This window comes from Camelus bactrianus, chromosome 5, assembly GCF_048773025.1.
Source record: "Camelus bactrianus isolate YW-2024 breed Bactrian camel chromosome 5, ASM4877302v1, whole genome shotgun sequence".
NCBI classification, from domain to species: domain Eukaryota; kingdom Metazoa; phylum Chordata; class Mammalia; order Artiodactyla; family Camelidae; genus Camelus; species Camelus bactrianus.
Window position 1 is genome coordinate 58756327 of NC_133543.1, and position 27798 is coordinate 58784124.

General features: G+C 39.2%; 1 protein-coding gene across 10 annotated transcripts in view; it reads right to left on the reverse strand.

Annotated features, from left to right (window-relative positions):
• The window catches only part of CCDC141 (coiled-coil domain containing 141), a 197568-nt gene that overhangs the window by 45903 nt on the left and 123867 nt on the right, over positions 1–27798 (reverse strand). For all 10 annotated transcript variants that reach the window (XR_012507065.1, XR_012507064.1, XM_074363973.1 and 7 more), the window contains 5 exons: positions 22941–23113; positions 11437–11578; positions 9578–9697; positions 7692–7883; positions 2176–2355 (listed from right to left, as the gene is read on the reverse strand). Coding sequence is in view for 8 of the 10 variants with exons in the window: in XM_074363973.1 (XP_074220074.1) it covers positions 2176–2355; positions 7692–7883; positions 9578–9697; positions 11437–11578; positions 22941–23113 (807 nt within the window). In the remaining 2 variants the exon portion in view is untranslated. The remainder of the gene's footprint in view (positions 1–2175; positions 2356–7691; positions 7884–9577; positions 9698–11436; positions 11579–22940; positions 23114–27798) is intronic.

Here is a 27798-nt window from a genome sequence, read left to right on the forward strand (position 1 = left end):
TATCTTCCAAAATAAAATGGATTTATGTCATGTAAAAAAAAAAAGAAAATATACGTTCTAAATGTTCCAAGTGAAAAATAACTTATCTTTCACAGTGAAGCACCTACGTAACAGAACATAGGCAAAATCTCAGCAAGTTTTCTCTGATGCTTAAAGATAGTATTAGATAAATTAGAATTATTTAATGCATATTTTGTTTCCATATATATTTAAGAAGAGTGCAAACATTATGTAATAATTGTACCCAATAAAACTGAAAAAGGAAAAAAATATAAAAGACATACATACACACACACACACACACACACACACACACACACACACACGAAAGAAGAGTGGTCTCCAAACAACATAGTTTAAAACAAGGAATATAAATGGGAAATTGTAGCTCAAAGTAGATGAGAATAGTTGGAGCCTAACTATTCCAAATGAATTCAGGCTCCAGACTGAGAATCATCACATGTCAGAGTACTGAGAAAATTGCAGATGTCAGTCATCTTTGCAAATCTACAGAAAATAGGAGAAGGACCAGAAAATTAGAGAAAGGAAAAATGCCATGATTTTCAAATGGGGTGGAAAGAATGGGCTATGTAATTTGTTGATCAGGAAGCTTTACATTGAAAATCAGTGAAATAAAGTCATCACTGATCAAGCAGGTTGTGAGCACTTTGGAAAGAACCCCTGGATCACTAGGAGTCAATCTGATTTATGCCAAATTATATTTACATGATTGATAGGATACTAGGTAGACAGACCTTCTTTTGAGTAGTATCTTCCATTACAGACTTTAAAAAAAGTTGTGAAACAGTAAAGCACTGTTGCGATCATCTATGATTGTTTAAAAAACTGGTTAATCACCTGGTTTCTTTATGGATTGGGACCTCAAGCTGCCCCTCAGACACTTTTATTAAAGATCTAATTGCAGCCATAAGAGGCTTATTTATTAAGGAACAGAATTAAACCCGGGAGAGACGGCTGAGGTAGCAGATAGTAGGTTCTAAATTAGTGTAACAAAATGGCATCATGAGTGAAAACTGACAAAATGACATTAAATAAGAATACATATAAAGGCTTACATTTGTATAGAAAAGATAAATAGGCTACACAGATATAAAATAGGAGAGCTCGGCAGAAACTGCAATAAAACTGTAATGAGAGTTTTGTTCGATCACAAGCTTAGTATGAACCAACAAAGTGAAATCACTGCTAAAAGTGCTAGCATAATCTTAGGTCTCATTAGTTAAGAATGAGACTTAAGAATTTTGTACTTGTGTTGAAGTTGTACTTTACTCTTTGCTTACATTTTATCAGTGATTTTGACAAACCATGGAAAATTTTGGGAGGGAGGATTAGGATGAAGAGGAAAATAAAGCTACCTCCTAAAAGAAAGGACTTATATCTAGTTAGCTGCAGAAAAGACTCAAATTAGACACAGCAACTATTTTCAATGTTTGAAAAACTTGTGTAAGAGAAATGAAATCTGAATATTTTTTTCCCCTGTGTAACTACAGAGGGTTAGAACCAGATGTGAAGATTTGACTTAAGCTTTAAAAAAAATGTTTTCTAGCAACTGGCCTTTTCTAACAATAAAATGAACAGTTTTGTTAGGAAGATCCTTGAGGTATTGAAGGAGAGGTGGATTAGCCATCTTTCAAGAATTCCATAGAGAACTTTCTGTCTGAGGTCGATACAACAGTTCTAGAATACTTTACAGACACTCGACAACTAAAGTTTAGGGTACATTTCTAAATACAATGCAGCCTCACTATAAAAAGATCTGCTATTGTAAGAAATTCTTCAAAATAAAAATTCATCCTAGATATTGTCTTAAGCCTCTAGAAATTTTACAAGGATTTTGTTGCATGCTCTTAGTACATAACTCAGAACTTTTGGGTGAACTGAGGACTCTATGTGATAACAATAATGTTGCATTTAGATTATAGTCACTTGTTTCTAGATAAAATTGCCTTCACGTGATAAATTAACAAGAGGTCTAGGACCAAAGAAGTACATAAATGCTGGGCTTCAGAAGGACTAGTCTAGGTTGAATGAAGCTAAAAAGAACTTCCTAAACCAGCACGGCTGAATAACAGACAGTTTAACTTCTTAATTTATGATTTTGACTTTGACAAGTAACCCTTGCAGAAGGTATTACTCATTTAATGTCATTCTCACCATATTTATTAAATTAAGGATCTCAAGCCCTAGGTCTTGAGTTAAGAAACTTCGCTTTAAAAATAGCTGCCACTGCTTCTCCACTGAGACAAACCAACGCTTGACTTCAGCATCATCCTCTTCCTTTCCTGGGACTTTAGTTTGGTAGAATTCCCTTAGGTTCTGACACTGCTCCTCTACCTAAAGAAAGAAAAATGTAAATGAAAGTTAAGAACACTTAAAAACATTTCTAAAAGGAAAAAATACTAGATTCTAATAAAAGCCTATATAAAAATTAACTGGAAACCACATTCAGAATTCTTTAAATAATTATTAAATATTGCCAATTTATTGAAAAGATATGAAATTCTACTTTGGTTGTTGACAGACTGGACTGACTACCACTGGGTAGTTAATTGAGCAGACAAGTTTATTACTAATAAGACCTACTTACTATAGCCAAAATCATATTTATGTATTATATATGTGTATGTTTCACAATTGGGGACAACTTATATCAAAGACTAGTGGTTATTTTTTACATGGTTCCCCTTAAAGCTGAGTTTTAGAATTCAGAAGAAAGATAAACAGATACAATCAAGGAATACAAATTAGAAAGAAATGTAAGTCAGTGAAAAATTATTCATAATTAGTAAATCACGTGTTTCTAATCAGTGATAAACCAGAACCAAAGAATATAAATAACTATGAATTTTCCAAATAAGTTTTAATATTAAACTGGCTTCATAAGCTAATCTTATTGAGGTATATTACTTCACCTCCCTAGAATTATACTTTCTCATTTGCTAACCAATATAAGCAGTACTAGATTATTTTAAATCACTCTCTTTAAACAGAGATTATATAAAATCAATGTGCCTGTAGAACGATAGATAAACATGTAACTGGGTGTTGTAGAAATAGCAGAAAATTTTTGATGCAATGTTTATACATTTTGAATACATAATTGGCCAACAGGACAACACTCAGAAAAAAGAGCTCATAACTACCAAAGGCAATCAACACAGGATAAGAAATTTAAGGCAATGGTTAGTCACCATATTTTAAAGATTTCTAACATCATTGTGAATTTAAATTAGTGCCTGCAAAGGGCTCTCAGAAACAGAAGTTCCCTCCTCTTTTCCATATTCCATTTATTCTATTGCCTCTGTTTTGCTGACACACGTTTCCTTAGCCCAGGATGATCGTTCCTCAGTTTTCTGCTCCTACTTATTCTTCATGAGATAGTTAAAATGCTACCTCGTCTATAGAGTCTCCTAAGATTCTCTAGTAAGAATTAAGCATTTATTTCCTTGGTTTCCCCAAGATGCTTCTGGGGGAAAGAGAACCATAAGCAAATTATTACAAGACAAAGACAAGTATGCACACAATGCTATGGGCGCCCTGAGGAGGGACCACCAACTCTACATAGAGTAAACAGGGGAGAACTTCACAAAGAAAGTGAGGTTTGATCTGTGCCTTTCAGAATCGTCCAGGGTGAGAGGGAATAGGAAAAGGCGGCCCCAGACAGAAGGAATAACAAGTGTAAGGCACAAGTATAAAATGCTGCCTAGTTTAGCGCATGGTAAATAATCCTGGTGTGGGCTACATCCAGGTGGCACAAACTGAGTGATAAGAAAGAAGCTGGAGCCATCACTGTGCTGGGATAAAGATGGCCAGCAGGCTTCAACTTGTTTTCTAACTGTACTCACCACGATGTGACACGTTCTTGTTAGTCTGAAACAACTGACAGCTATCACAGTGACTCAGAATCAACCTAACAACCATCAGGACTTCAAAAGAAGCCCCTTTGATGGGCTTTTGGTTATGTGAAATTCTCAAAATGTAAACTTTAACTCATTCTTCTTTTCCAACTGCTCAAAAAATCCTCCTTGAATGTAAGAATGATGGCATTACAGGGATTCCTTTGAATCTGGACTAGTTTCTTTTTTAAGTGAATTAATGATAAACTCTAATACTTTATCCCTTTTTGGTAAAGTTAGAGCTTGCGTCACAAATTACATTTGTCATATTATCTGAATTTCAGGAGGTGACAAGATCAGATTTGCTTTAGAATAACTGTTTTTTTTGGGAAGGTATGAAGAGGAAAATTAGAGGAGGCAGAAAGACCAGGCAGATACAACTTCTTTAAGCTAGATGAGAGATGATGAGGACCTGAGCCGAGGAAGGGATGGTACAAATGAAGAGGAAGGGGAATTCAGAAAGCTTTCAGGTTGTCCCTAAAGACATGGGATAGCATGGCCTTTGAAATATGAAAAAGCAAAAGGGAGAAGATTGGAGATTTAACTTCAGTACTGATGTTTACTACCTATTTGATCTTATACACCTAACTTCTCAGAGCCTCGGTTTCCATCATTTATAAAATGGAGATAATAGTAAATAAACAGACAAGCGTTATAAGGATTAAATGAAATCAGGAATGAAAAGCTCGGGGCCTAGTACAGAGTAAGAGCTCATTAAAAGAGGGATTGGAAAAAGACTTTGAGCTTCTTCGTAGGACTTCTGAAAGATGGTGGGGTCGTTAATCTAACACCAAAATACAGAAGGAAACACGTTTGAGGAACAGATACCAGTTGTGTTTTGTTGAGTTTCAGGAGGCTACAGAACATGTAGGTAATTAGTATGATTGGAAGTTGAAAGCACAGGAGCATTGGTGCGGCGCTCAAAAGAGTGGGGCTAAAAACTCAAACCGTTTTTGAGTTACTGGTGAATTGAAACTATAGGTGTGTGTGAGGGGGTGATTTTTGTAGGGAAAGTGTACAGACCATAGAAAAGAGGAAGCAGAGGCGAGAACTCTCTGACCCAACACGCTTCAGGAACAGAGAACTGAATCAGGAAAAAGAAGAAACAGTTACAGAAGTGGACACAATGATCCCACTTACGTGAGATATCCAAACAAGGCAAATCTAGAGGGACAGATAGCAGATCAATGCTTGCCTGAGGCTGGGCGGGGTGGGGGACCAGGGCTGGCTAAAAGCATACACCAGGGCTCGTCTTGGGGGTGATGGAGATACACAGAAACTGGAGTGCAGTGATGGTTGCACAACTCTATTCTTTATAATTGATATAAAAATCATTACATTCTAAAATAGGCGAATTTTATGCTATGTAAATTACACCTCAATAAGTCTGTTTTTTAAAAGAAAAGTCAAAGGAGGTGAGCATGAGCAACTAGGTTAAATAAATGTGGCAGAGAGGTTAAGTGGGATGAAGACTGAAAATGCACCATTTCACCTGTCACCTACTAAGAAGACGCTTATAAGAACATTTTCAATGGAGTGAAGAGGTGGTAAATGGCAGGACTGGAAAGTGAATAAACACAGTGGGATGAGGATTGGGGAAGCTCAGCAAGAAGAGGAAAGAAATGTCATTTTCCCATTTCAGGAGTCCAGATGTGAAGGGAAGGAAAATTATAGAGTGGTAGCTTTAGTGAGGGCAAAACCATTTGGACATAACTGTAGACCAAAGAGAACGAAGGAATAGAAAAAGGAAATTTTTAACATTAGAGGATGCTGAAGCAAGATTCGGAAGGCTGCAGGAGCATGCAGGGAGGGATCTGATAGCTGATTAGCATTGGACACACAGAGAAACTACGCTTTACTGGTGACAGTGGAGGAAGGGTGAATACACCAGCAGGTTTGAAAGCTGAAGGGAGTCAAGGCAGGTAGGCTCAAGGGACTCATTTTTCCTCAGTCACATGAAAGGTAAGGGCACAGGCTGAGATTCAGGAACTGAAACTGCAGGAAGAGGTTTGAGAACTGAGAGTGAATGGGCACCAACTAGAGAGCATATGGGGGACTTGGCTGAGGTCAAGACCCATAAATCTGTAACAGCGCCCATCGGCACAGTTGTATGATTCTGCAGGAGCATCCAGAAGCTTGGAAAGAGAAGCTGAGTAAACAGAGAGAACAGACCTAGTATTGGGACTTGGTAGAATCAGACAGGGTGGAGGGTGGGGAGCTGAGGGCATGGGGAGTAGAATGGAACTGAATAAGCTGGTGAGAAAAGAGGAAAAGCCTGAAGGGGTGGAGACTAACAGACTGAGAGCACGGCCAAGGTCAGGACAGAAGGCTCTGGCTCCACCAGGAAAGAAAAGAGATTTAGTGAAAGCGGGGAAGATGAAAGGACATGAGGTCCTTCTGGGAAAGTGTTGTCTGCAAAGCTAAAATTCCAGCCCTAGTTCCCAGGCTTCTGGTTCCAGAGGCCAGAGTGGGCCATGGAGGTAGACGCTGAGCGAGAGCCCAAGAAGGTACATTTTTGGCAATGAAGGTGCAGAAAAACAAGTACTTCTCTGTATCTCCTCTGCCATTTCAAGTTCTGAGAAAAATATTAATCAACAGAACAACCTGTCAGTTGTAATACCTCTGCCAAACTCAGAGCCAAGGAAAACTGAAAAAAAAAAAAAAAAAAAGCACAAAAAAGAAAGATGTGGATGGAAGTCTTCCTACTTTGTAGCATAGAGAACTATATTCAGTATCTTGTAATGGCCTATAATGAAAAAGAATATGAAAAAGGAATGTGTATATATATATATATATATATAACCAAATCACAATGCTGTATACCAGAAATTAACACCACATTATAAATCGACTATATTCCAATTAAAAAAAAAAAGAAAAGAAAGATGTGGAAAAGAAAAAGGAGGCAGCGCAGTGGTTACCTGAGATTTCCAGGGCCTGTGCATGGCCTTGCTCCAGAGGGTTGAGAACTCAGAGTATCATAGAAGAGCTGACAGAGGTGACGTGGGGAGGCAGGATGGTGGCCCGGGGAAGTAAGGGTCAGAGTGTTGGGAGGGTTAGGGGGAGAAGATGGAAACTGGGAACGCACTTAACATTGGTTGGCTCTACCCCTGAGTGGACCTTGCTGGCTCCACCTCCCACTCAACCAGCACCCACCTGCCTGAAAGAAGAGTGAACCATGGGGACCTGGGTGCACTGGGACCGGAATTAAATGAGGTTAGACTCCAGTACTTCTCTAATACTGCTGTCCCCTTCAAGAAGCTGGGACCTTTGAGAGAATCCTAGTCTACCAAAGGGAATTTTACAGATTATTTAGTACAAACCAGTCAAAATAATGCCCAGAAGACATGCAAGAGAGATCTGAGACTGGACCCACCAGCCCATAATTTCTAATTCTGTGTATTTTTGATAAATCACATGAATTGTTTAAATATTCAAAGAGATTCATGACTTATTTTTAAATAGAAAATGACTTTTTTAAACGATTTTGTTCTATAGGATACTGTAAATATTTGTAGGCCATAGTAAAAAGTGCCTCAACACTGTCACTTTGGTTATTTATATATACTACACATACCCTTGTATTGTTTTCCAGTAAAATAACTTACTCTTCGAGTTTGTGTACAGTGCCCTGGAGAACAAAGTGGATATAAACGAGTACATGCACTGGGGTAGAAGATCTGGAACAACCTGTGAGGGCTTCTATTCCTATAGAAAACAGGAAGATGGGCAGATACCATGCTGCCAAAGTTCGTCAGCCCATAGGTACCATACCTCCTCTGATGACTTTAGAAATGCCACATAAGTTTGCAGGATTTGTGATCTGGAGCTGATGCTTTGGCCAAGTATGTTTAATTCTCTCTCTAGCCATTTAGCTTTAGAAGAAAGCGATGCCACTTCATCAGGTTCAAATTCATTTTTCTCCGTCAAGAGTTTCATAGCTGCTTCTAATTCATGTGCTGTCTCCTATGAAAGCAAAGCACGGGGGTCAGAAGTTGACAGGGGAATCATGAACATTCACATTCCATTACCTTCCCTACCACCATCTATTACGATTATTAATTGAACTTGTAACAAAACTCTCCTCAATAAAAAAAAAAAAGGCACATATTTCAAAATTCGGGAAAAAGGCACCTTAAAATGAAAAACCATCTCAAATTATTCTTTCACTCTATCAGTTATACTGCTTATTTAGAACATTCTATTTTCAGAGCCACAAATAGAATATTTAGTAAGAAAGGGTCTAAAATAAATAGGCAGAAATGCTTAAAATAATTTAAATAAAAGAATTATATGGGATCATTGCTTTATTAAATTTACCAAGAGCTCTAGAAAATTCTTAAACTAATTTTGTTATAGAAGAGATGACAAGTTTATAGAACTTATTTACTCATTTTTAATTTGTTAAAGAAAGCCATATCAATTATGTAGTCCTATTAAAGTCTCCATCCACAAGAGTTTTAAAATAAGTACAGGGAAAATGGTACACGTGAAGCCTGAATAACATCAAGAGTGAAACGGACTTGCTTAGGGTTGCTCTCCAACGTTTTCTGTTGAGTGCAATTTCTGGCATATCAAATCGAACCACTGATTCAATGGAAGAGGAGGTATCGTAGTCACCACAGACACAATTGCCAAACAGAGCCATGTAGAATTTCATGTGAGACCGAGCTAGGATTCAAGCAAACATGAGACAAAAGCTCCACTCTCATTTGCAGCAAGCAGGGAGTGCTCCCCCGCTTGTATTTACTATGCTTCCCAAGTACTCCTGTGAATAAACTTTTAATTTACAAGCTCTGCTTCCAGAGAGCACTCTGGGAAGGAGGAAGGCAGGAGTTTCTCCCCATGCAATTTCCTCCTTGCTTCTAAAATTTTTTAAATAAAAAAAAGAAATTGAGTTCAGACATACATTTCATTTTAGACATTTTAAATAATGAATAAAAAACACCCCATTAAAAAAAAAATCTGGTTCATTGGTGAGTTTCCGGTGGGAGCGCTGTCTGTGAAGGAGACTCTTCTGTCAAGAACTGATGGCGTGGTGAGGCTGGTTCCTGCAGACTGGGGCATGTGCCTCTCCTTCCTAAACACCTGCTGGGGCAGGCAGGGACTTCACTGCAGGTTCAGAGCTGCTAGCAGGAATAGTTGAACCTAAGTCCCATGTGAAAGGGGTGAGAGGGTGTTAGAGGAGGCACCAGGTAGAGGGGGGGCATTTTTTGTCTCTAAACATTGGGTGTGCAAAGAAGATTATAATTTATTTTGCTTCCTGGAATCTTGCATTCACGCATGTTGCTTTTGGTAATTTTCTTTTGCAACTCACTCTAGCAGAAAATCACAAATATCCTTGGAGAAGCACACTTCCTGCCTTCTCTGGCACTCCAAAAAGGAGTTGCTAACATCTCCCAGGCAAGAAAAGAGGGCCAAATGAGTGTTTAATGCCAGGTTTCAGTGAGCCCTCATAATGCCCTAATAAATGCACATATAAATATAGGTAATTTAGATACCCATAACAGTAAGAATTTTTAAGTCATTACTTGCCACAATACCAATTTAGGATTGCAGCCCCCAAGGGAGCTAGGATTAAGTATTATAGCTACTGCATATAAAGAAAAGAAATCATATTTGTAAAAAATAACCATAATAACAACTCTTATCTTATTTACCTTAGCTTGTATATCTAGTTCCAGATATTTACTCAAAATCTTCTCTGAGTCAGAAAGGCTGGAACCGACATCCATTGCACTGGAAAGTGCTGGACTGATTTTCTGAATGGACAATTCCACCTTTAGGAATAAGGAATATATTGCAGCCTTAGGACTATGTATTGGCAGATATGTATACGTATGTGTACAGAAGGTAAATATTACTCTCTGCATTCCCATTATACTTTATACTCATATATCCATTTTAATTTAAAAAGTTTTAAATAATTCAGAATTTCCCAATATTTTATATATTATATATTACATATTTCTATTAATAATACTGCTCTTCATATGAGGTAATACTACTAACCACCAATAGAGGGTATATGTTTACAGATATTTCTTTCATTAACAGCAATGAGGTATAGGCAAGAATCCACATTCTCTAAGAATTTATTATCTCTATTACCTAGAATGGATAATGCACTTGTCAACACATCAATAGGGATGAATTTTTCTGGTTCATTAAGTCAGAATCATCCACTGTAAGCTGAATGGGTCCCAAGCTACAGGGATATTTTGAAGCAGAGGTCCAGTATGAGATCACCTTATGGATTACTATATTTAGGGCCAAGGAAACCTGGGGCTGCACCACATGCTGTACATGTAATAATAAAACACAGAGACACACTTCGGTGATTTAATTGATGAATGTAGGGGACTATGATTTGGTCTTCAGTACACATGAATCAATGAATAGAGAGACCTTTAAAGGGTTCTATTCAAGTTCAGTTACGGCCTTCATCCCCCTGCTCAGTCTAAAGTCCACATATCCCAGAGTCCAGTTGGCTCTGAATTGGCAGTAAGACAAGTAGCAGCAGCCGTCTGAGTTCCTCTATTTTCCACCACCACCAAATCAGCGTGAGTCTCCGGCGCTAGGGAGCACAGCATCACAGCTGCTGCCATATTTGGCATCTCCTTGGACCCAAGCATCAGAACAAGGCTCAAATTCCCATCTCCGGGTCAATAACAGGCGAGGAGGACAGTTTAGATAGAGATGTGGTTATTTAATGACCTCTCTGTGAAGTCTATTAATCTACTGGTGTAAGTCAGGTACACAAGTTCACAGTAACAAATGAAAATAGCACTGAAGATTTGAGACCCAGACTATGCAACACAGTTCATTAGCATTAATGTCATTGAGATATTACTAGTTTTTGCTATAATCCCACCTACAGACAAGTAATTTTTTATTTAGTCAAATAGTAGCTGCCTGGTTTTATTCCTCTCTGAGAATGGGAAATAAAATTTTCCAAACCATTGTATTCACTCTGTAGAGAGGATTTTTCACATGTACGGTTTTATTCAGAGCAGCCAGGTCCTTTGTACTGGTTCAGTTCAATAAAGTGTGATAATGGCAATTGATTCCTAGAACCCCTACACATCATTTTTGGTATCTGCCTGCTGTTCTTGTGCTGTATAGTGCCATGTTAACCAAAATGCGTGTGTTGGAACCATGCATGGAACCATGTAAATCAAGGAGGATACAATCCCAACATGCACATGGTTCAGTCAACATAGTTCTGTGCAAACTGAGAACTGCCTTTGTGTGAACATGTTCAGGGCTGGGGAAGCAGTTAGAATGACTTATCTAGCTTTGGCAACCTGGGGCAGGGATAGTTGATGAGCAGTAGTGAATTACAACTTCATTTTGTTGGGATATGAAGTCTAACATGTGATGAAGAGAATCCTATGGAGACACACCCCTATCCTCCCACCATGCCCCCATGCTGCAGTTGCCAGACCGTCAACTATTTTCACCAGATAAGGAGCTGCAACTAAATAGTAGCTTAAGAAGGACGTATTTATGAATTCACCTTTCTTAGGTAGCCCTCCACTGAGGCTGTTAATTGCTGTCTCTTCAGAGCAAATTCCTTGTGCGCGGAACACTGTTGCGTCAGATGATCCACTCTTCCCCTAATGCAGCCCATCATCTCATGGACACCGGTCACGCGAGAGCTGAATGGAGCAAGCCAGCTGTTAGTTCACTCCACCCCAGGGAGAAGCCCCAGGAACAGGGAACATTTGAAAATGAATCTTTCATGATAAGCATGAGTTGATAAAAGTTACCAAGCTTTAGGCTTTAGGATAACAGAAGTTAAGTAGCTATAGTCCTGGTACAGCAGATAGCAAAACAAAATATGTTTCTTTGTTTAGGTCAGTCAGTCCTGAGGGAAAAGATGAGTTTTATGGGTTTTTGCAACCAGGTCTAATCTTATTTTCTAAAGGTTCACTTTTTAATATTTCTGTAAGATATTTTGAAAACCTTATGGCAAAAAGCACAGTATGTTTGCCAAGAGTTTTCCTGGGGGTGTTATTGAAAAGCTTCATTTATCTAAAGATGCTCTTTGAATAGAAATGTGCATCAGCCAATTAACAAAACATTTACTGATCCAATATGGTAAAATATTTATGTAACACTAAGGTCCTTGTTCTCCATGTTTAAGAATGGTCAAGGCTATATTCATAGATGAAAACCAAGCTATCACTAACCACTAATCACTAACCAAGTACATCTAATGTACTTGTTCATAAAAAGAAACCAAGCCCCACGTTGTTGTTTCTCACCTGTGCTGGCCTCATGAGAAAAAGAAAAGTGACATAAGAACTCATAAAGTGAAAATGCCTTTAAAACAACAGATGAACTTGGATCCCATTTGCTCTGGTCTAAAGACAGACTAGCAAGTTTCCTAACCATTTCCAACTTAGGCTTATTAGCAATGCAAGACAATGAAAGAACATTGCTGATGGAATGAGCATGTTCTAATTTTCAACCTACCCCAAGATGGAGCCTCTCCTTCTATGTAAGAAGTTGAAGTCTTTAATTTCCTATCAGTCATTTCCTTCCAATACTAATAAAGATTAACATGGAAACACTTACATTTAATTACCCAGAGTTAAAAAAGATCTTGGAATGAGGTATAGATTTCAGTAGTTTTATCTCAAATAATTAATTTATGACTCTGTAAAAATGAATTTAATTAGTAATGAAATGAGGGCAAGATCCCAAATGCCTGAGAGGTAAAGTGACTTCACAGGAATGACAATGAGGCTGCCAGAGTTGAGAGTTCATCAGGCAGCTTGAGAATCTTGTGGAATGTGCATGGTCCCGTGGGACCACGGGGTCCCAGAGAAGTTTAATTGGGGAGTGAGGAGAACCTTATTCCTGATACACTGTGTTCCACAGGTGTTACACTAAAAACAAGTTGGTTTGCATTTTAATAACTCAGAGACAGCGAAGAGAATAATCAAGAAATCAGGAGAGTTTTAGAAATAATTCTTAACATACTTACATCCACAAATCCTATAAAAGCAGTATACTGGTAACACTAGTCATAATTTGAGTGGGTTTTAGGCTTTGAGACATGGCAAGATAAAAAGGCACTTAAAAGCCCAATTGTCTTATATGTTAATAGTTTTCTGTAGAATATGCAAATTTGGAAAGAGAAAGAGAAAGAAAAAAGAAAAAGTGAATAAGCACTGTAGAAATAAAGTTTGTCAAAGTAAATGGGTAAATATTTTCTAAAAACATTTATTGACCTCTTACTGTGACAAGGCACCATTTTTAATGTTTTAAGTAATCTCTTCTATGTCTTGTAACTATCCCATGATCTGAGTATAACTGTTATCTCTATTTTGCAGATGAGCAAAGTGAGGTACATAAGTGCTCAGTAACTTGCCCAGGTCACACGTATTACATGGCAGGGCTGGGATTTGAACCTATTCATCTGATCTAGGGTCCACACTGTTTACCAACTCATGGTACCTTTTCTGGGTCTGTGACACATCACAGAGGATGGGGAGTATTCTTCGTCTAAAATTTCACTTTCCCTTGAACTGAGTATTGATGGAAACAGGATTAGCCTTGCTGGCGTGCTCTTGAAATTGGCTGGCTTCCCCAGGTAATGCAATGTCTGTCTGTAGTTTGCAAAGTGACCAATAGAGGGCTGACATCATGTTCAAATTCACATCCCAAAGGCCGCTCCAAGCACAGAGAATGGAAATGGGGAAACAAAACCAAATCAAGCAATCATTCCATAAAAATATCGCTCTTTAGCAACTTATAATTTTAATTTACATGAATAAAAACCAGTCAAATAGGATCTCCTTCTCCGTCTTGGGATGGACCATTCATTTTCAATTTTTCAATGACCTAGGAGAACTGGGTCTCATTTTGTGGTGATTTATGCCTTATCCTGTGTATCTATTGTATTATCAATTCTTTACAGGAAAGACAAGATTCTTTTCATTCATTTATCCTCTGCATCTCTGAGCACACAGCCTTGAAAGAAGTGGATCAGTGCATATTTTCAAATGAAATAAAATACACTTTGATCAATATTTAAGGGAAAAGAAGACACAGATTTAAGGAAAAGGAACATATGCACAGATAGTTACTGTGTAAAACTGTCACTAGCAACAGTTTCCAATAGTTTTTAAGCAAAGAGGACTTTGCCCTTTGCCCACTTACGGAAGTTTTAGGCTATGCACAGACTGCCCAAGTTCTTCTTTGATGGGTTAGCATCTATAGTTAGGTTGACTAATACTTTCCTTCTCTGTTCCAAGCCTTATAGGGACAGACTGAATTGCCTGTCCATGTGTATTCACTCTTACTTGTGGCTTAGATCCCCTCCTCAGTACGAGGAGTTCTCAGTTATCTCGCTTACCCTAGCCAGCTCCTATTTTCGCCTCTCTATGTCCTTGGCTAGATCATCTCTGTCTGATCGGGTATTAATCCTTTCCCTCTGCCAGACTCCCAGTTGGAATCTATCTGTCACACTAACCCCAGGGCCACTCCCTCTCCATTCCTCCTTAGTGAAAACCTAATCTGCAGGTTACAACCAGCCCTATTCCATCATTTTCAGTTAGAGACTTGAAAAACTGATTCCAGACATTTCTTTTGAACGTTCCAAAACATTTTAAAACATGGATAGCATGCTTATTGCCAATTTTCTCCAAGCCTGAAATGCAGATGGTTTGATCAAAGGAAAAATATGACCTCACTCTCTGCCAACAATTCGTACATGAATTGAAAATACATTAATAGAATTCCATCAGCCACCCAGAAATGAGTCCTATTACTTCACTGGTAATATTAAATAAATGATGGGACAAGAACTGAGGACAGATAACAGAAATTTGGTTGAACAAAGACTCTGGGCATTTGGTTCCGATTCTGAAGCCACCAGCTCATGTGCTGCCTGATGGAGTGGCTTAGGGGCTCCCAGTGGACAAGCCTCCAGCTCCAAAAACGTGTGGCTCTGAAATTTGCACTGGAAATACTGACTGACCTCTGGGCTGTCTGTCTAAGAATGGATCAGACAGGTCCTGTCTGTAGTATGAGCATGAGGTATATCAGGTTAGTCCTGACACTGACTTTGACTTCTTCAAGCATCACAGATACTCAGAAACGACAGACTGGGAAGGCTTCCTTAGACATTTGTATGAAACTCCATCATGGGAGTAGTTTCTCCCCTATTCATTGAGCCAGTATCGAGGAGGGAAGGAGGAAAGAAAAATGATTGATTTTTCCCCAGAGAGCAGAAACATATTGACTTCTGGCACAAAAAATAGACTATTACATTTGCTATATGAAGCAGTTGCCCTGTCTTTGCATCTGTTGCAAATTGGGGCTGGGGGAGGGGAGTAAATCCCAACGTTAATGCGTTCTGATGATTCCTGAAAGCAGCAAGTTGCTTTCAAACCTTTCATAAATTACCATTGGCAGCCCATCTGGATTAGGAGCTGAACCAGATGGTAAGCACTTGACAGCTTACTCCATCTCAACAGAAGGAATCAGCTGATCATATTTTTCCTTTTGTCTATGGAAAAATTATACTTGGAAAATAAAGAAAAATACCTCCTTTATCTTTAGTTTGCTACTGCTCTTGACAGGAATGATTCGTGTTTATCATCTTTATTTTGGAGGAAACAACGGCCACCCTCTAGTTTTTAATCCCTACTTTGAAAAAGTGCCATTCAAACTGCAGAAGTGAAATGCATGTTTTTATAATAATTTTTTCTGACTTAAGTGATTTACATTGAGAATCACTGCTCACCAAATGAATATCACACCCACACACATCTCTTCTGTACACATGGCAATGAAGGAACAGCAGGTAGTCATTGGGGCTGAAGCTATAGGGTTCCTGGGGTCTGGTCCAGATCCATGCAGAGATGCCCACAATTTCCATTCCTATGGGACCAGAGAGACCAAAATGTCCTATATGAAGGGCACCACAGCTAGGATTCTACCTGAAATCAGCAACAGGGATGGCATCCATCCTTCTTGTAAAAGAAGGTTGAAAATGCTCTAACCAACTCCTACTGGAGCCAAGGAATCAGACTTAGCAGTGCAGTCAGGAACCCCTACTCCTCCCCAATCTGGTTTCCTGGCTGCATCTCTGAGAGCCGCAGTATCTCCATGGGACCTTGAGTGACCCTGACCAAACAGCAGAAGATGGATTCTGGACTGGAGCCCCTGTGAGTTCAGGTAGAAGTCATTGCAAAGCTACTAAAGAGGAGAAAGAAAAGAGGAGAGAACAAAGCAAGGACAATAAAGCTGAAGAACAAACACTTCCCAGCCAGAAGGACAAGCTACAATCGCAAAACACCTGAGGAAAATGAATCCTAAGACCTTCAGCCATCAAGACCTAAATGTACTGTACCTGAGGCAAAAATTAAGCAGAGCAATCTGAAAATGACTTCAGTCTAAGAATGTCTCACATTACCAGAGAGATAAAGGAAAAAGTCCATACCCATAATGAAAGAACAAGAACTCTGAAACAAAAACAGAAGTCAAATAAAACTGGATATGAAAAAGAAAGAGTCAGGGATCCTAGAAATGAAAACAATATAGTTATGAAAACAAACAAAAGAATTTGATGGCTGAAAACAAAGGGGAAATTAACAAAAGAGAAAAATCAATCTGAGGGATTCACTGAGAACACAATGCAAAGAGAGAGAGGAATAAAAAATATGAAAGACAATTCAGACACCTGAGAGACAGACTGAGAGGCTCCAACACTCCTCCATTGGGAGGTACAGGAGGAAAGGAAAGAAAAACAGAAAATCAATATTTAAAGAGATAATTGCTGAAAAATATCCATGATTGATGACAGAAATCCTCAGATAAAAGTGGCACAGCATGAGTTAAACAGACCAAGATTCTCATCTGAGGTAATTTAGAAAATATAAAAATACATTTTAATGTATATTCTTCCAAAAAAGGTTTTCTCTTTGCTGTCCTTTCCATCCCTCCTCCTCCAAAGTTAGCATGACGCTATATATGGGATTTGAATCCTACTTGACCCTCTTAAATTATACTGTGAGAATACTTAATCTGTCTTCAAATATTTCTCCAAAGCACCCTTCTAATATTGGCTTAGAATATTCCATACTGTGCTTGCCCTTAAACAATTCAAACGTTTCCCTATTTTCTGGGAATATTTAGGTGGTTTTTAGGTTTGCACTATTATAAACAGCACTGTGATGAGCATTTTATTCATAAATATGTTCACTCACATCTTTCCCTCTCTGTTTTCTGTGTTCTTTTCTCTCTAAGCCCCCTCATTGCAGAGAACTCCCCACTCCAGTTGTCCAAGGCACAGATTTCTGCCCCTTTAGTCAGCCTTCCTATGTAGACTCTGCACTTCCACACCCTCTCACTCTGGGATCTTTGCTATTTCCCACCACATCATTGACATCATAAATGAATAATTTTTCATATTGTAATGAAGGGCTCCTAGATATTGTACAAGAGCCTAATCTAATTACTCTTAGATTTAACTGAAGGGTAAACTTTGGGTGCCTTCCATACTAAGAGTGTCAGAATTATAAAAGCCTTAACAATGTTAACAGGACCAGACTGCAGTTATGACATTTACTCAGCCTCTAAAGAGAACGACTTAACACGGATATAAAAATATTTGGAAAGTGGCTGAGTTAACGTTTTCATAAGAACTCAGCTTTGCAATTCCCTAAACTTCAGTGTCTGACATTTACCATCTAAATATATCATCAAACTTAAAAAAAAAAAACCAACCCAAAATAGTTATTTTAAGTCCTTAAATGCTTGGTAGAATTCCTATAAATGTGACCATAGATGACTCTATGATTCAAAGAGTTTTTGATTTTCTTTGTTTTGTTTTGTTGGAGGGAGGGGATTATTTTTATTTGCTTTATCTTTAATATCTTTTAAAATATTTTTGCCATGACATAAACTTTCCTTTTATGCCATTCCAGCCCCTAAACATTTCAAAACAAGATGCCTAGTATGTAAATACTTAGCTAAGGAACATAAAAGAGGTTTCCGACACAGTTGACCTTGAGGGCTGACCTCAAGCTGATGTCATGGTTTGGATGACGAGATGATGCTGTCACAAGTCAATTAAGGAATGACTCAGAACGCCACAGAGTGAAAAATGAAACCATAAGACAGCTGACAAACACAAAGAACTTCAAAAAGTATTGTGTGGTAGGTATTGATTATGTTCATCTTGGCTGGAAGATGTAGACCCTTCACCCATCTTAGATTATCAAATTGAACAATGGCTCTCTCAAGTCTCATTCCTACACTTGACCCATCTAGATCACAGGAGCCTGGGATTGTGTCTCCCTTCTCTAAAGAGGTGGTTCCAATACCCACTGTCCCCAAAGCTTCCTCGTGCCTAAAAGGAGGGTTTCTAGTTTTTGTCCCATTGTGGAAAACTCCACCTTCACCCAAGGTCTCTGACCCAGCATTTCCAATCATCACAGCTTCCTGTGGCTTAATAAATAGAGACTTCTGCTTGGTAGTGTTACTGGAGACTAGGCTCTTGTCTTAGGAAAGAATCCAAGAGTGAGACACAGTAAAGTGAAAGTAAGTTTATACAGGGAGATACACACTCCATAGACAGATTGCAGGCCATCTCAAAGGTGAGAGAGGCAGCGCTGGAGCTTGGAGTTGTCTAGGAAAGTAAGATCAGCCATGAGGTTTTAATAGGCCAGGTAATTTCATATGTTAACAAGTAGGAGGATTATTCCATCTGCTTTGGGGAAGGGGCAGGTATTTCTAGGAAATTAGGCTACCACCCACTTTTTGGCCTTTTATGGCCAACCTCCAAACTCTCATGGCACCTGTGGGTGTGTCAGTTAGCATGCAATAACAATGAGCCTACAGTGAGGCTCAAGTCTACTGGAAGTTGAATTTTCTGCCATCTTGGGCCGAGTTGGTTCTAACCAGTTTCTGTCCTATCCTCAATTGCTGTGTCATTCTTTTAATGGTTGTGCCCTGTTCTCTTCCCTCCTGTCTCAGTAGCAGGACACCTTTGGGCTATCTTTACACTCGGTGCTCTATGATGATGCCAGGGAAGGCCCAGGAGGAAGTGAGGGGGCTGGATTCCAGGAGCTTTCAACCTCACTGTAAGTCTGGTTTGACCATTATCAGGTCCCATGACAGCAACCCGCATCATAACTAAGTGCAGATGAGTGCACTAAAATGCCTTTCACATTAAAGTGTATTGAGGTTATGTGACAGATACTCTGAAAGGTAATAAACAATTTAAGGATGACTCAGAATTATTCTATCACCTGAGTATATGGAGGAAAGAGGCAAGGAAATATGTAAATAAGCATTATTTATTTTGTGAGGCTTCCCCAACTTCAAAGGTATTTGATTCCAGGATAGAAAAACAGTGTGGATCTGTTCTTAATAATAAAATAATTACAGAAAAATAATGACAAAATTCTCAGATTTACTGGGAAGCTTCATCACAGATTAATATGAATTTCTCAAGTCCTATTGTGTTAAAGAATAGAAAAAAAATAGATCTAAGGGTCTCTGAAATTCCTATCTGCCCCAGTACTAAATTTTGCCTTTTATTACCTCAGGATAAATGTTTATCTGTTGTATTTCTAATGTAAGCTTCCCCAGTTCATGAAAATGAGTATGATTTGGTGCAGCTGATTCTGTCGTAGCCATCTGAAACAACATGTAACTCAGTATTTTGCTTTTAAAACTCTTTGTATAGAAGGTTAAAAAAATAAGTGAACCAATTGTTTACTGGGTGTTCTCTATGTGCTGAGAGTGGTGCTATCCATCTGATTTTTAAAGATCCTCTATAAAATGTATATCTCCATTTTACTGATGAGGAAACTGGGGTTTAGAGAAGTTAAGTTTAAAAGTCCTGGCATTGTTTGGCTCTCGGAATGCATGAAATAAAACTCCTTTGATACTAGGTCCTAAGTTTCTTACCCACACCAATTTTCAAATGTCAGACAGTACGTATTTTAGTGTTTTGTGTCCTGGTAGTGTGGCTGGCATTCAGAAGTCAAGAAAGCCATTGTGATGCTCAGTAACGTGGACCTTTCTCTGCTGAAATTTATGTTTATTTTTGTTGCCATTAGTCTAAACTCTACCTTCAATACAGCCATGGCTGCAATTTGAAATCTCCTTCTTAGGTTCAGTTTCTTTCCTGTGATGGTAACCCAGGTCATCGAATAGAAAAATCGTTAGATGAAGAAGGAAAGCAAGTCCCAGATGGGATGCATGGGATTGAGGTCAGTAGCCACATGTGGCTCTAGTTCACGACTGAGATTCTAATGCATTTCAATTCAGCTTTTAGTGGATTTCTATTCTACATCTACCCTCTAATCAGAAATGTCCTTTTCCAAGTAACAACTGCACTTTACCTTCAGTTCCTCTTGCAAAATGAAATAGTATTGATTTGTAAAATATTGTGAAATCTCAGGGCAACCAAATATCTTGGAACTACTATGAAAGTTCATTTATATAGAATGTAGACAGAATTCACACTGCTAATTATTGTTTTTAATCCAGTTACCTAACCACTAATTCAAGTTTCTTGAAATGGTCTCTACCTATGACGTCTTCTGTTAAGATCCAGTCTGCAGCCTGAAGAATAGAACTACAGCCCGTTTGAGAAACAATATAGATTAAAAATTAAGACTAGAAAGACCTAAGGAGTCGAAAAGAATGAGACCAACTAAGTAAATAAGCATGTGGACCATTACCAAATGGATTGCCAAAAACAGTCACTAAAACCCTGAAAATAGAATGTAATATAAAATAAAAGCACTTCTCTTAATTTAAATACTGAAAACAAAGCATTATTGATTAGAGCAAACAGGACAAAGTTTAGGAGTACTAAATTGTGACCTGCCTTCCAACTCCAGGACTAAAGCATCAAAACTGATGCCAAGAAGCAGGCCCTGTATTTACCCTCATGCTTTGAACAACTAGAAAACCAGACAAAGCACACGAAACAAGGGTTCTCAGACACTGAACGACAGGTGGCACAGGACAGCGACCCCTGAGAGAAGGGAAAGGAAGGTGAGTGCTGTGATTGGATCTGCCTGCTGCCTGGGAGGTAATCTCCAGACCAAAGCTCAGGGAGGTGGAACCAAACAGAGCCCAGAGGTCTTGCTGAGCTGAGGAGACAGAGATCAGACTTCGAGGAGGCCAGGACACCTAGAATTTCAGAGGCAGCGTACTAGAGACAGATCATGAGATCTGCAGAGGGGCCTTTGGCTGCCTCCTGATTCATCCTTGCATGAAAGGAAACTGCCCAAGGCCAGGGAAAGTACCACATGTAAAGAGTGGCCTCAACTGAGAAACAGTTATCTGTCTGTGCTTTGAGACCTACATGCTAAGCTGACATGGGACCATTCCCCAGTTATGGCTGGAGAGCTCAGCACTTAGTCCATCATGACACGACTCAGATCAGTGTCCAGCATGTGCCCTGAGCCCAGGCTCAACAAGTCCAGGAACCCTAGAGGGTATCTTCTGCATGGTCCAAGACACTTCTACATTCTGGAAGACTGGATCTTTAGCAGGGGAGGGGAGAAAGGAGCTCTCATACCCATACTTGGGGGCCAGACATACTGAGACTCCTGGAGCGGGGTGGACACACTATCACCTGACGCATGGCTTGGACTTAAAGACACTTAGTAACTATAGATATTGTTAGTTTTTCCAAGATGAGAATCATTTGCCCGTCTCATAGCCGCAGCTTTCTAGCTCCTGCTGGAAAATCTTGGATTATTTCTGATCTTGGCTTTGCATGGTCCCATAGCAACCATCACAAGCCCTGGTGACATATATCTGTCCAAATTCAAATTATCTTCTGAAAAGAAAATCTCCTAAACCCAAACTTACTAAATCAACACTTTGCAACACATTTAAAATAGAGCATAAAGAAGGTTTAAATAGAAATAAAATAATTTTTTTTTTACCATATTTGACCTATTTCATTGTTCTTCAAATCTAATGTCTCTAGGTTTCAAGGAGAGTGTGGATGTGGAAGATTAAAAACTGGGCTTACCCCAGCTGCACAAATCTTTTCTCTCTCTGTCAAAACACAAGCCCTGCCATCATTTCTTCCTAGCCAACATCTGTTCCATCATCTGCCCTGTCACCTCCCTTTTGTCTTCCAATCCCTATTCTTTCTCATACGTTCTCGTACTGCATTCTTTTCCTATTTCTCAAGGTCCTTCTCTTTCCTCATTCCCACCTAACTCTAAGCTCATGCTGATACACTCACTGAATGTGCTCATCAAAACAATCCTCCCTAGTACACTGGCTAAAAGCATGAGGTCTGGGATGCACTAGACCATCAATCTGGATCCATGCACTTGGGTTCAAATTCTGGCTATACTACTAACTGGATGTGTGACCCTTTGCAAGTTACTTAACCTCTCTGTATCTCAGTTGCTTGTGAAAAGAGAACATGAATAGTATCTGCTTTGTAGAGCTGCTATGAGGATTATTAATAAGACAATGCTCCCAAAGCTGCTGAGACAGAGCCTGGTACAGAGTGGGCTCTCAATTGTTAAAAAGGGAGCTATTATTATTATTAGCAATGTCATCTTTTACTTAGGGTTTGGCTTGGCGAGCCATCAAGGTGATAAATGAAAGGGAATTTTGAAACTTAATTTTTTACAGAAAAGAAAAAAGGGACAGGGTAGACTCAAGATTCATGAATTAAAAGGGAGGAAGTAATACCATGAAGGTACTAGAACATGAAAAATATACAGAAGGAAAGTTCAGTTTTCCTTTCCCTCTCCCCTCCTCAGAAACTCATAGAAAGAAAGCTTTAGCATCTCCAGGTCCTCAGGTCAGAATGTGGCTTGACTTCACTTCTGGACGAGCAATGCTGTGTTCAGAATCACTGTTGACAAAAATTCTATAGATCCTTTAAAGCCATGTCATAATGCAGCAAAACACCAGTGGTAGAAAAAAAATCATGCAATTTATTTTTTAGGAGGTTGTGGAAACTGTGAAAAAGCTTGTTACACTAAGGAAAGGATAGACTTCACTTACCTGCAGGAGGCTACTTGGCTGATTAAGGCTTGTCCCTTTTGCAAAGCATCAGCGGCACAGTCTTTAATTTCTCTGTGTAATTCCTCATGCCTCACTGCCAAGACAGGCAGACTTAAACCCTCTGATTTAAGGAGCTTAAGGTAAGCTTCAACTCTTCCAAGTACATCAAATGCCTGCCAAATAAAACATACTTTCATTTTCTGTTCTTCCAGTATAAAGTCTACATCAATGTGTACACAAAATACTGGAGATTAAACCAGCCCATACAATTTATTGGTTTGATCATAACCAAAAACAATAATCTGAGTCTTAGGAAAACAGCTGTACAGTTTTAAGGCTCCATTTAGGGAAACTGATCACAGCTCAGTTCAGCACAGATAAATGTCAACACCATAAAATTACCCAAATAGTTTACATTGAGAATGTACCTATACAATACAGTTATAACTGTAGAGAGTTTGGGGAGCCAGGTTTATTTTTTGCACATCCTATACTGTAAACAACTAATGGATGAAATGTTTTAAAAATATGCAGACTTTCATAACCTAATATCTCTGTAATACCTTTTTAAAAATTCCAAATAAATTGCACTTTGAACCTAAATCACTATGGGGAAGTATTCAAGAAATTTGGGGTTTTTTCGCTCCTTGCCTTTTTCTGAGTATGAGATCTTCTGTCTATTCCATCCAAGGCATCCATCTGCCTACAGAGAAGATTGGAATTTGGTTCTGAAGCAGTGCAAAGCCTAAGACAAGGTAATATTCGGCTTCTGACATGCAATATAGGATTATGAAGAAAAAAAATCACTTGGTAAATCAAGATACTGTCTTGAGAGATTTTTTAATTCCTTTGTTTTCTTCCTTTATTAGGAGGTCAACAACCAAGAATGGGAGATGAAACTTACAGAGTTAACACAGAGTAGAGAGGACACTATCCTTTTGGTCATGAAGGCCTACTTGGCATTAAGAAGGAAGAGTATGTGATAGAAAAGCAGTAAAAGAGGACTGTGGTAATACGAGGAAAAGAGAGCCAAGCCCTGTGGTCTTCACAGGTCTCCTGATAGCCTACCTGGGCACTTGGGCCTGGATCAGGAGATGAGTTAGGTAAGCTGAAGGTGAACAGCAAGGGAGCTCCTGCCATGCTGCCCTTTGGCTCTCCTAGAAGAAGCCATCTTACAGGACGTGCCACAGCCTTCTGGAGAATGGTCCTACCCCAGTAAGCCTGACTTGTCCTAGTCAGCAGGAACCTTGAAGTCTAGCCTGCCTGAGCTAAGGTGGAAGCCAGTGAGCTCGGCAGGGGCCCATCGGGTGAAACAGGAAGACCCCACAGAAGACTCAAGAAATGAGAGCGATGGTCTTATGAGTCTAATACCACTGAGACCTGAGAGAGACCAGGGAGGGGAGCAGGGCTGGGCTGACGCCTAGGGAACACAGCTTAAGCCAAACGTAGAGGCTACAGCTGTGCAGCCATGCCAAAGCACCCGGGCCCCCACACCCAGCCACTATCGAAGGGAGCTGAGTCTTAACGGAAGAACTGGAACTGGACGAACTCTGAATTTACAAATGAAATCTCTCAAATACGGTCATACTACTTGTATGTTGATACTCTGTTTTCCCACCAATGTCCTCACGTCTCCTGAATCTGCTCTTTGCATTTACTTCGTGGGTATAAAGAAAACTCATTCCCACTTACTTAGTAGATGATAGGAAGTAATAAAAATAACCACCATAGTTTAAGGAGAACTACGTGCTTCTTCTCTACTATGTGTTTCACCATTACTTTTCATCCAGTCAACAAATATTTTTCAATGTCTGCTGAGTTCCAGGCATACTGTTCTTAACAGCCATGGGAGGGAGTGAGAAACTATCCCCTTTATAGGGTTGGGGAAACTGTGTCTCAGAGAAGTTCAACAAACTGCACAAAGTCATATCTGTACTAAGCAGCATATTTGGTATTTGCAGTCACTTTGTCTGGCCCTGAGGCCCCTGCTCCTAAATTCTGAGCTATAAGGTCATGTAGCAGAGGATTACTATGGGAGGCTTAAGAAAAGAGGCATTTCCAAGAAGGCTGCTAATCCTAGGTGGAAAAGTGGGGTTTGAAACTTACTTTTTGTAAATAGCGTCTACCTTTCCTTATTACAGGTGAGAAAAGATACAGAGAAAGATTGAGTGATTTCCCTTATGCGATAAAGGACTGTAACAGAAAGACAGTTTGATTAAAGAAATTTTGTACCTGAAGAACTCTTCCTCCTTATCTGATCCTTTTTCTTTCCTGCAGTTGGCAACAGGGCCAAATGTGTTGAGATGCTGATGTTAAAAAGATAATTTGAATGGCTTTCTCGATCTTTCCATAACACACTGAAACACCACCAGGCAATAACTACTGCTTCCGGAATTTTGTTTTATATTTGTAATTGTATTGCTTATTTTGAATAACATGGAGTCTCTTGTTAATCAAGGGTTGGTTTTAAAGTTGGTGCCTAAAGCAAAAATCTAGTGTAGTCAAAATTATTATGAACTCCCTTAAATCATGCTTAAAGTTTAGTGTATGTGAACCAGTGCTCACAATAAGGCATACTCACAATTAGGACTGAGAGCCACTGAACTGGACTAAAGGAAGAAATACGCGGAAATGTATACTTAGATGTCAGGACATTCACTTCTCTCCTTCCTTAAAGTAATCCTCAAGTTCTTACTGTGACCGGGGACAGGACAGAGACTTCAAAAGTGCCTTTTCCTGCCTACAAGTTTAACTCCATTCTATCTTAATGTTAAGCCACTATAACCTTAATACATATCATGTTTGTCACTGTCTTGAGAATTAAAGAAGGAAAAAATATGAAAGTAACTAGGCCGTGATGGTAGAAATGTAGTAAGTACTCAGGAAATACCTACTGGCTCTTACTCTAAATCTTGATTGAACAGACACATCTTTGAAAAATCACTGAGAAGAGCACGGCCACCTGTTGCCTGTCACTCACTCTATGTGGATTTCCCATCTTGTGAACTCAACTGAACAGCTGCTACTCTCCGATCCTTGGGCATTGGTCTCATCTTCATAGCAATTAGATTCTAAAGCCACACGTACATGAAATGCATGTGTGATGTGACTCCACCTCATTCCTGAATGTTATCAGAAAAGTATCATTTCCCAGTAGCAGGGAAATAAACCGAAGGGCTAAACAATCACTAGAAGGAGGAGGTGGTAGATCAAGGGCCAATGCAACCAACCACTTAGAATTAAAATAGACAACTTTTCTTTCAGAACTTTTTTTCAAAGAGATCAAAGTGTTAGGAAAGCATTTATCTATTAATTTCTCTACGCATCACAGTTAATAGAACTACAGCAGTAGAGAGGAGGTGAGCAATTGCTTTCTTGCATTAGCTCAACAATATATTTACAAAATAACTGCGATAGGTAAGACAGGCTGGATGCTGTAAAACAGCTTGTTCCTTATCTTTAATCCTAACTTAAGCCTAACAGGAATAATCTATAGACACAGAAATAGTGAAATGTCTCAATTTTAAGAAGAGACTTCTCTCAAGATTATACTATCTGTGGCTGTCCAGATCATATGCAAAGCTCATTTGTCTTATTCCCAGGCAGAATTTGATGAGGAATCCATGTGCCAATTCCAGAAATGATCTAAGTATCACTGTTCTCACTTAATCTACCCCCGAAATAGAACTGAGTGCTTTTCTATTTAGCATATCCGTGAGGAACTCGACACGCTAGATCCAGGCTGGAAGGAATCTCTTTTTGTTGCACACACGATGCACAACAGGTTATTTCTGGCAAGAACACTGTGACCTCCACATAAACTCCTTTGGAATTAACATTTTACCTTGAGTTTTTTCCTATCACATCCCCCTCTTTCTTCTAACCTTCTATGTGATGGTCAAATAGAGGTTATGCGACTGGATTAGAATAAATAAAGATATAGGCCCAAGGATAATATTTTCTCCCTCTGGGTTCTGACACTTCTTGGCTCTTCTTGGCTCTTCTATATGGTACCTCTCAGGGGACAAGGAGCAGATGACTTAGCCCTTTTGGCCCTGGTTTGGGAAAGATTAAGGCACTGCTTAGGTTTTGCTCTCTAAGATACTAATAAAGATCTTTCCTTTTTCCCTTGTTAAGCACAGGATGCAAGCAGAGATATCAAGATATGGCACATTTTATTCTTTTAAAAATATCTATGAGATTAATAAGTTAAGCAAGAACCATGAATCATCTAGCATAATTCTTACATTGTGTTGTTCCACAAAGATGCTTGATAAGTAATATTATTTGCTTCTTGACTAATTTGAAGAGAATCAACATTAAAACATCAACAACAAAAACTACTGCAGAGCCTTAAAATGTTTTCCTTTCATGAATCCCTAGGGTGGAGAATAAGTTTTGGTCAAATCATTTATAATTACCGAGGACACAAAACTCAATTCAGCTTCTAATTAAGAGCACTGAATTGCACTATCTGCAGAGATTTAGAGTTCCCCTGGGTTCAGTACTTTACAAGACCAAAAGCTTTCGTTTCTTTCCCTAAACACAACCTAGACAACTTCTAGTGGCTCCCAGTGTGGCAAGCTGATTGCTAATTCAGGTCTTGCCCAAATCTGCCCAGGAGTTCAAATGCCCTGAAGGCCAGGGGCAGCAGGGTGATGGGATTTTCAGCTCCCGATCTTTGCTGTCCCCTGAGGCTGCTCCGGCTGACTCCTTGCCTCTCCAAGCCTGTGGATGCTCGGCCCCGGAACTCCCTCAGTGTCACTAGTGTTACAAGGTAGACTAGCGATATTAATGAAAGGTGTTTAAAATCATGAGTACCTAAAGCAGGCTTTTGCCTCACAATCTGAAAAGCTGA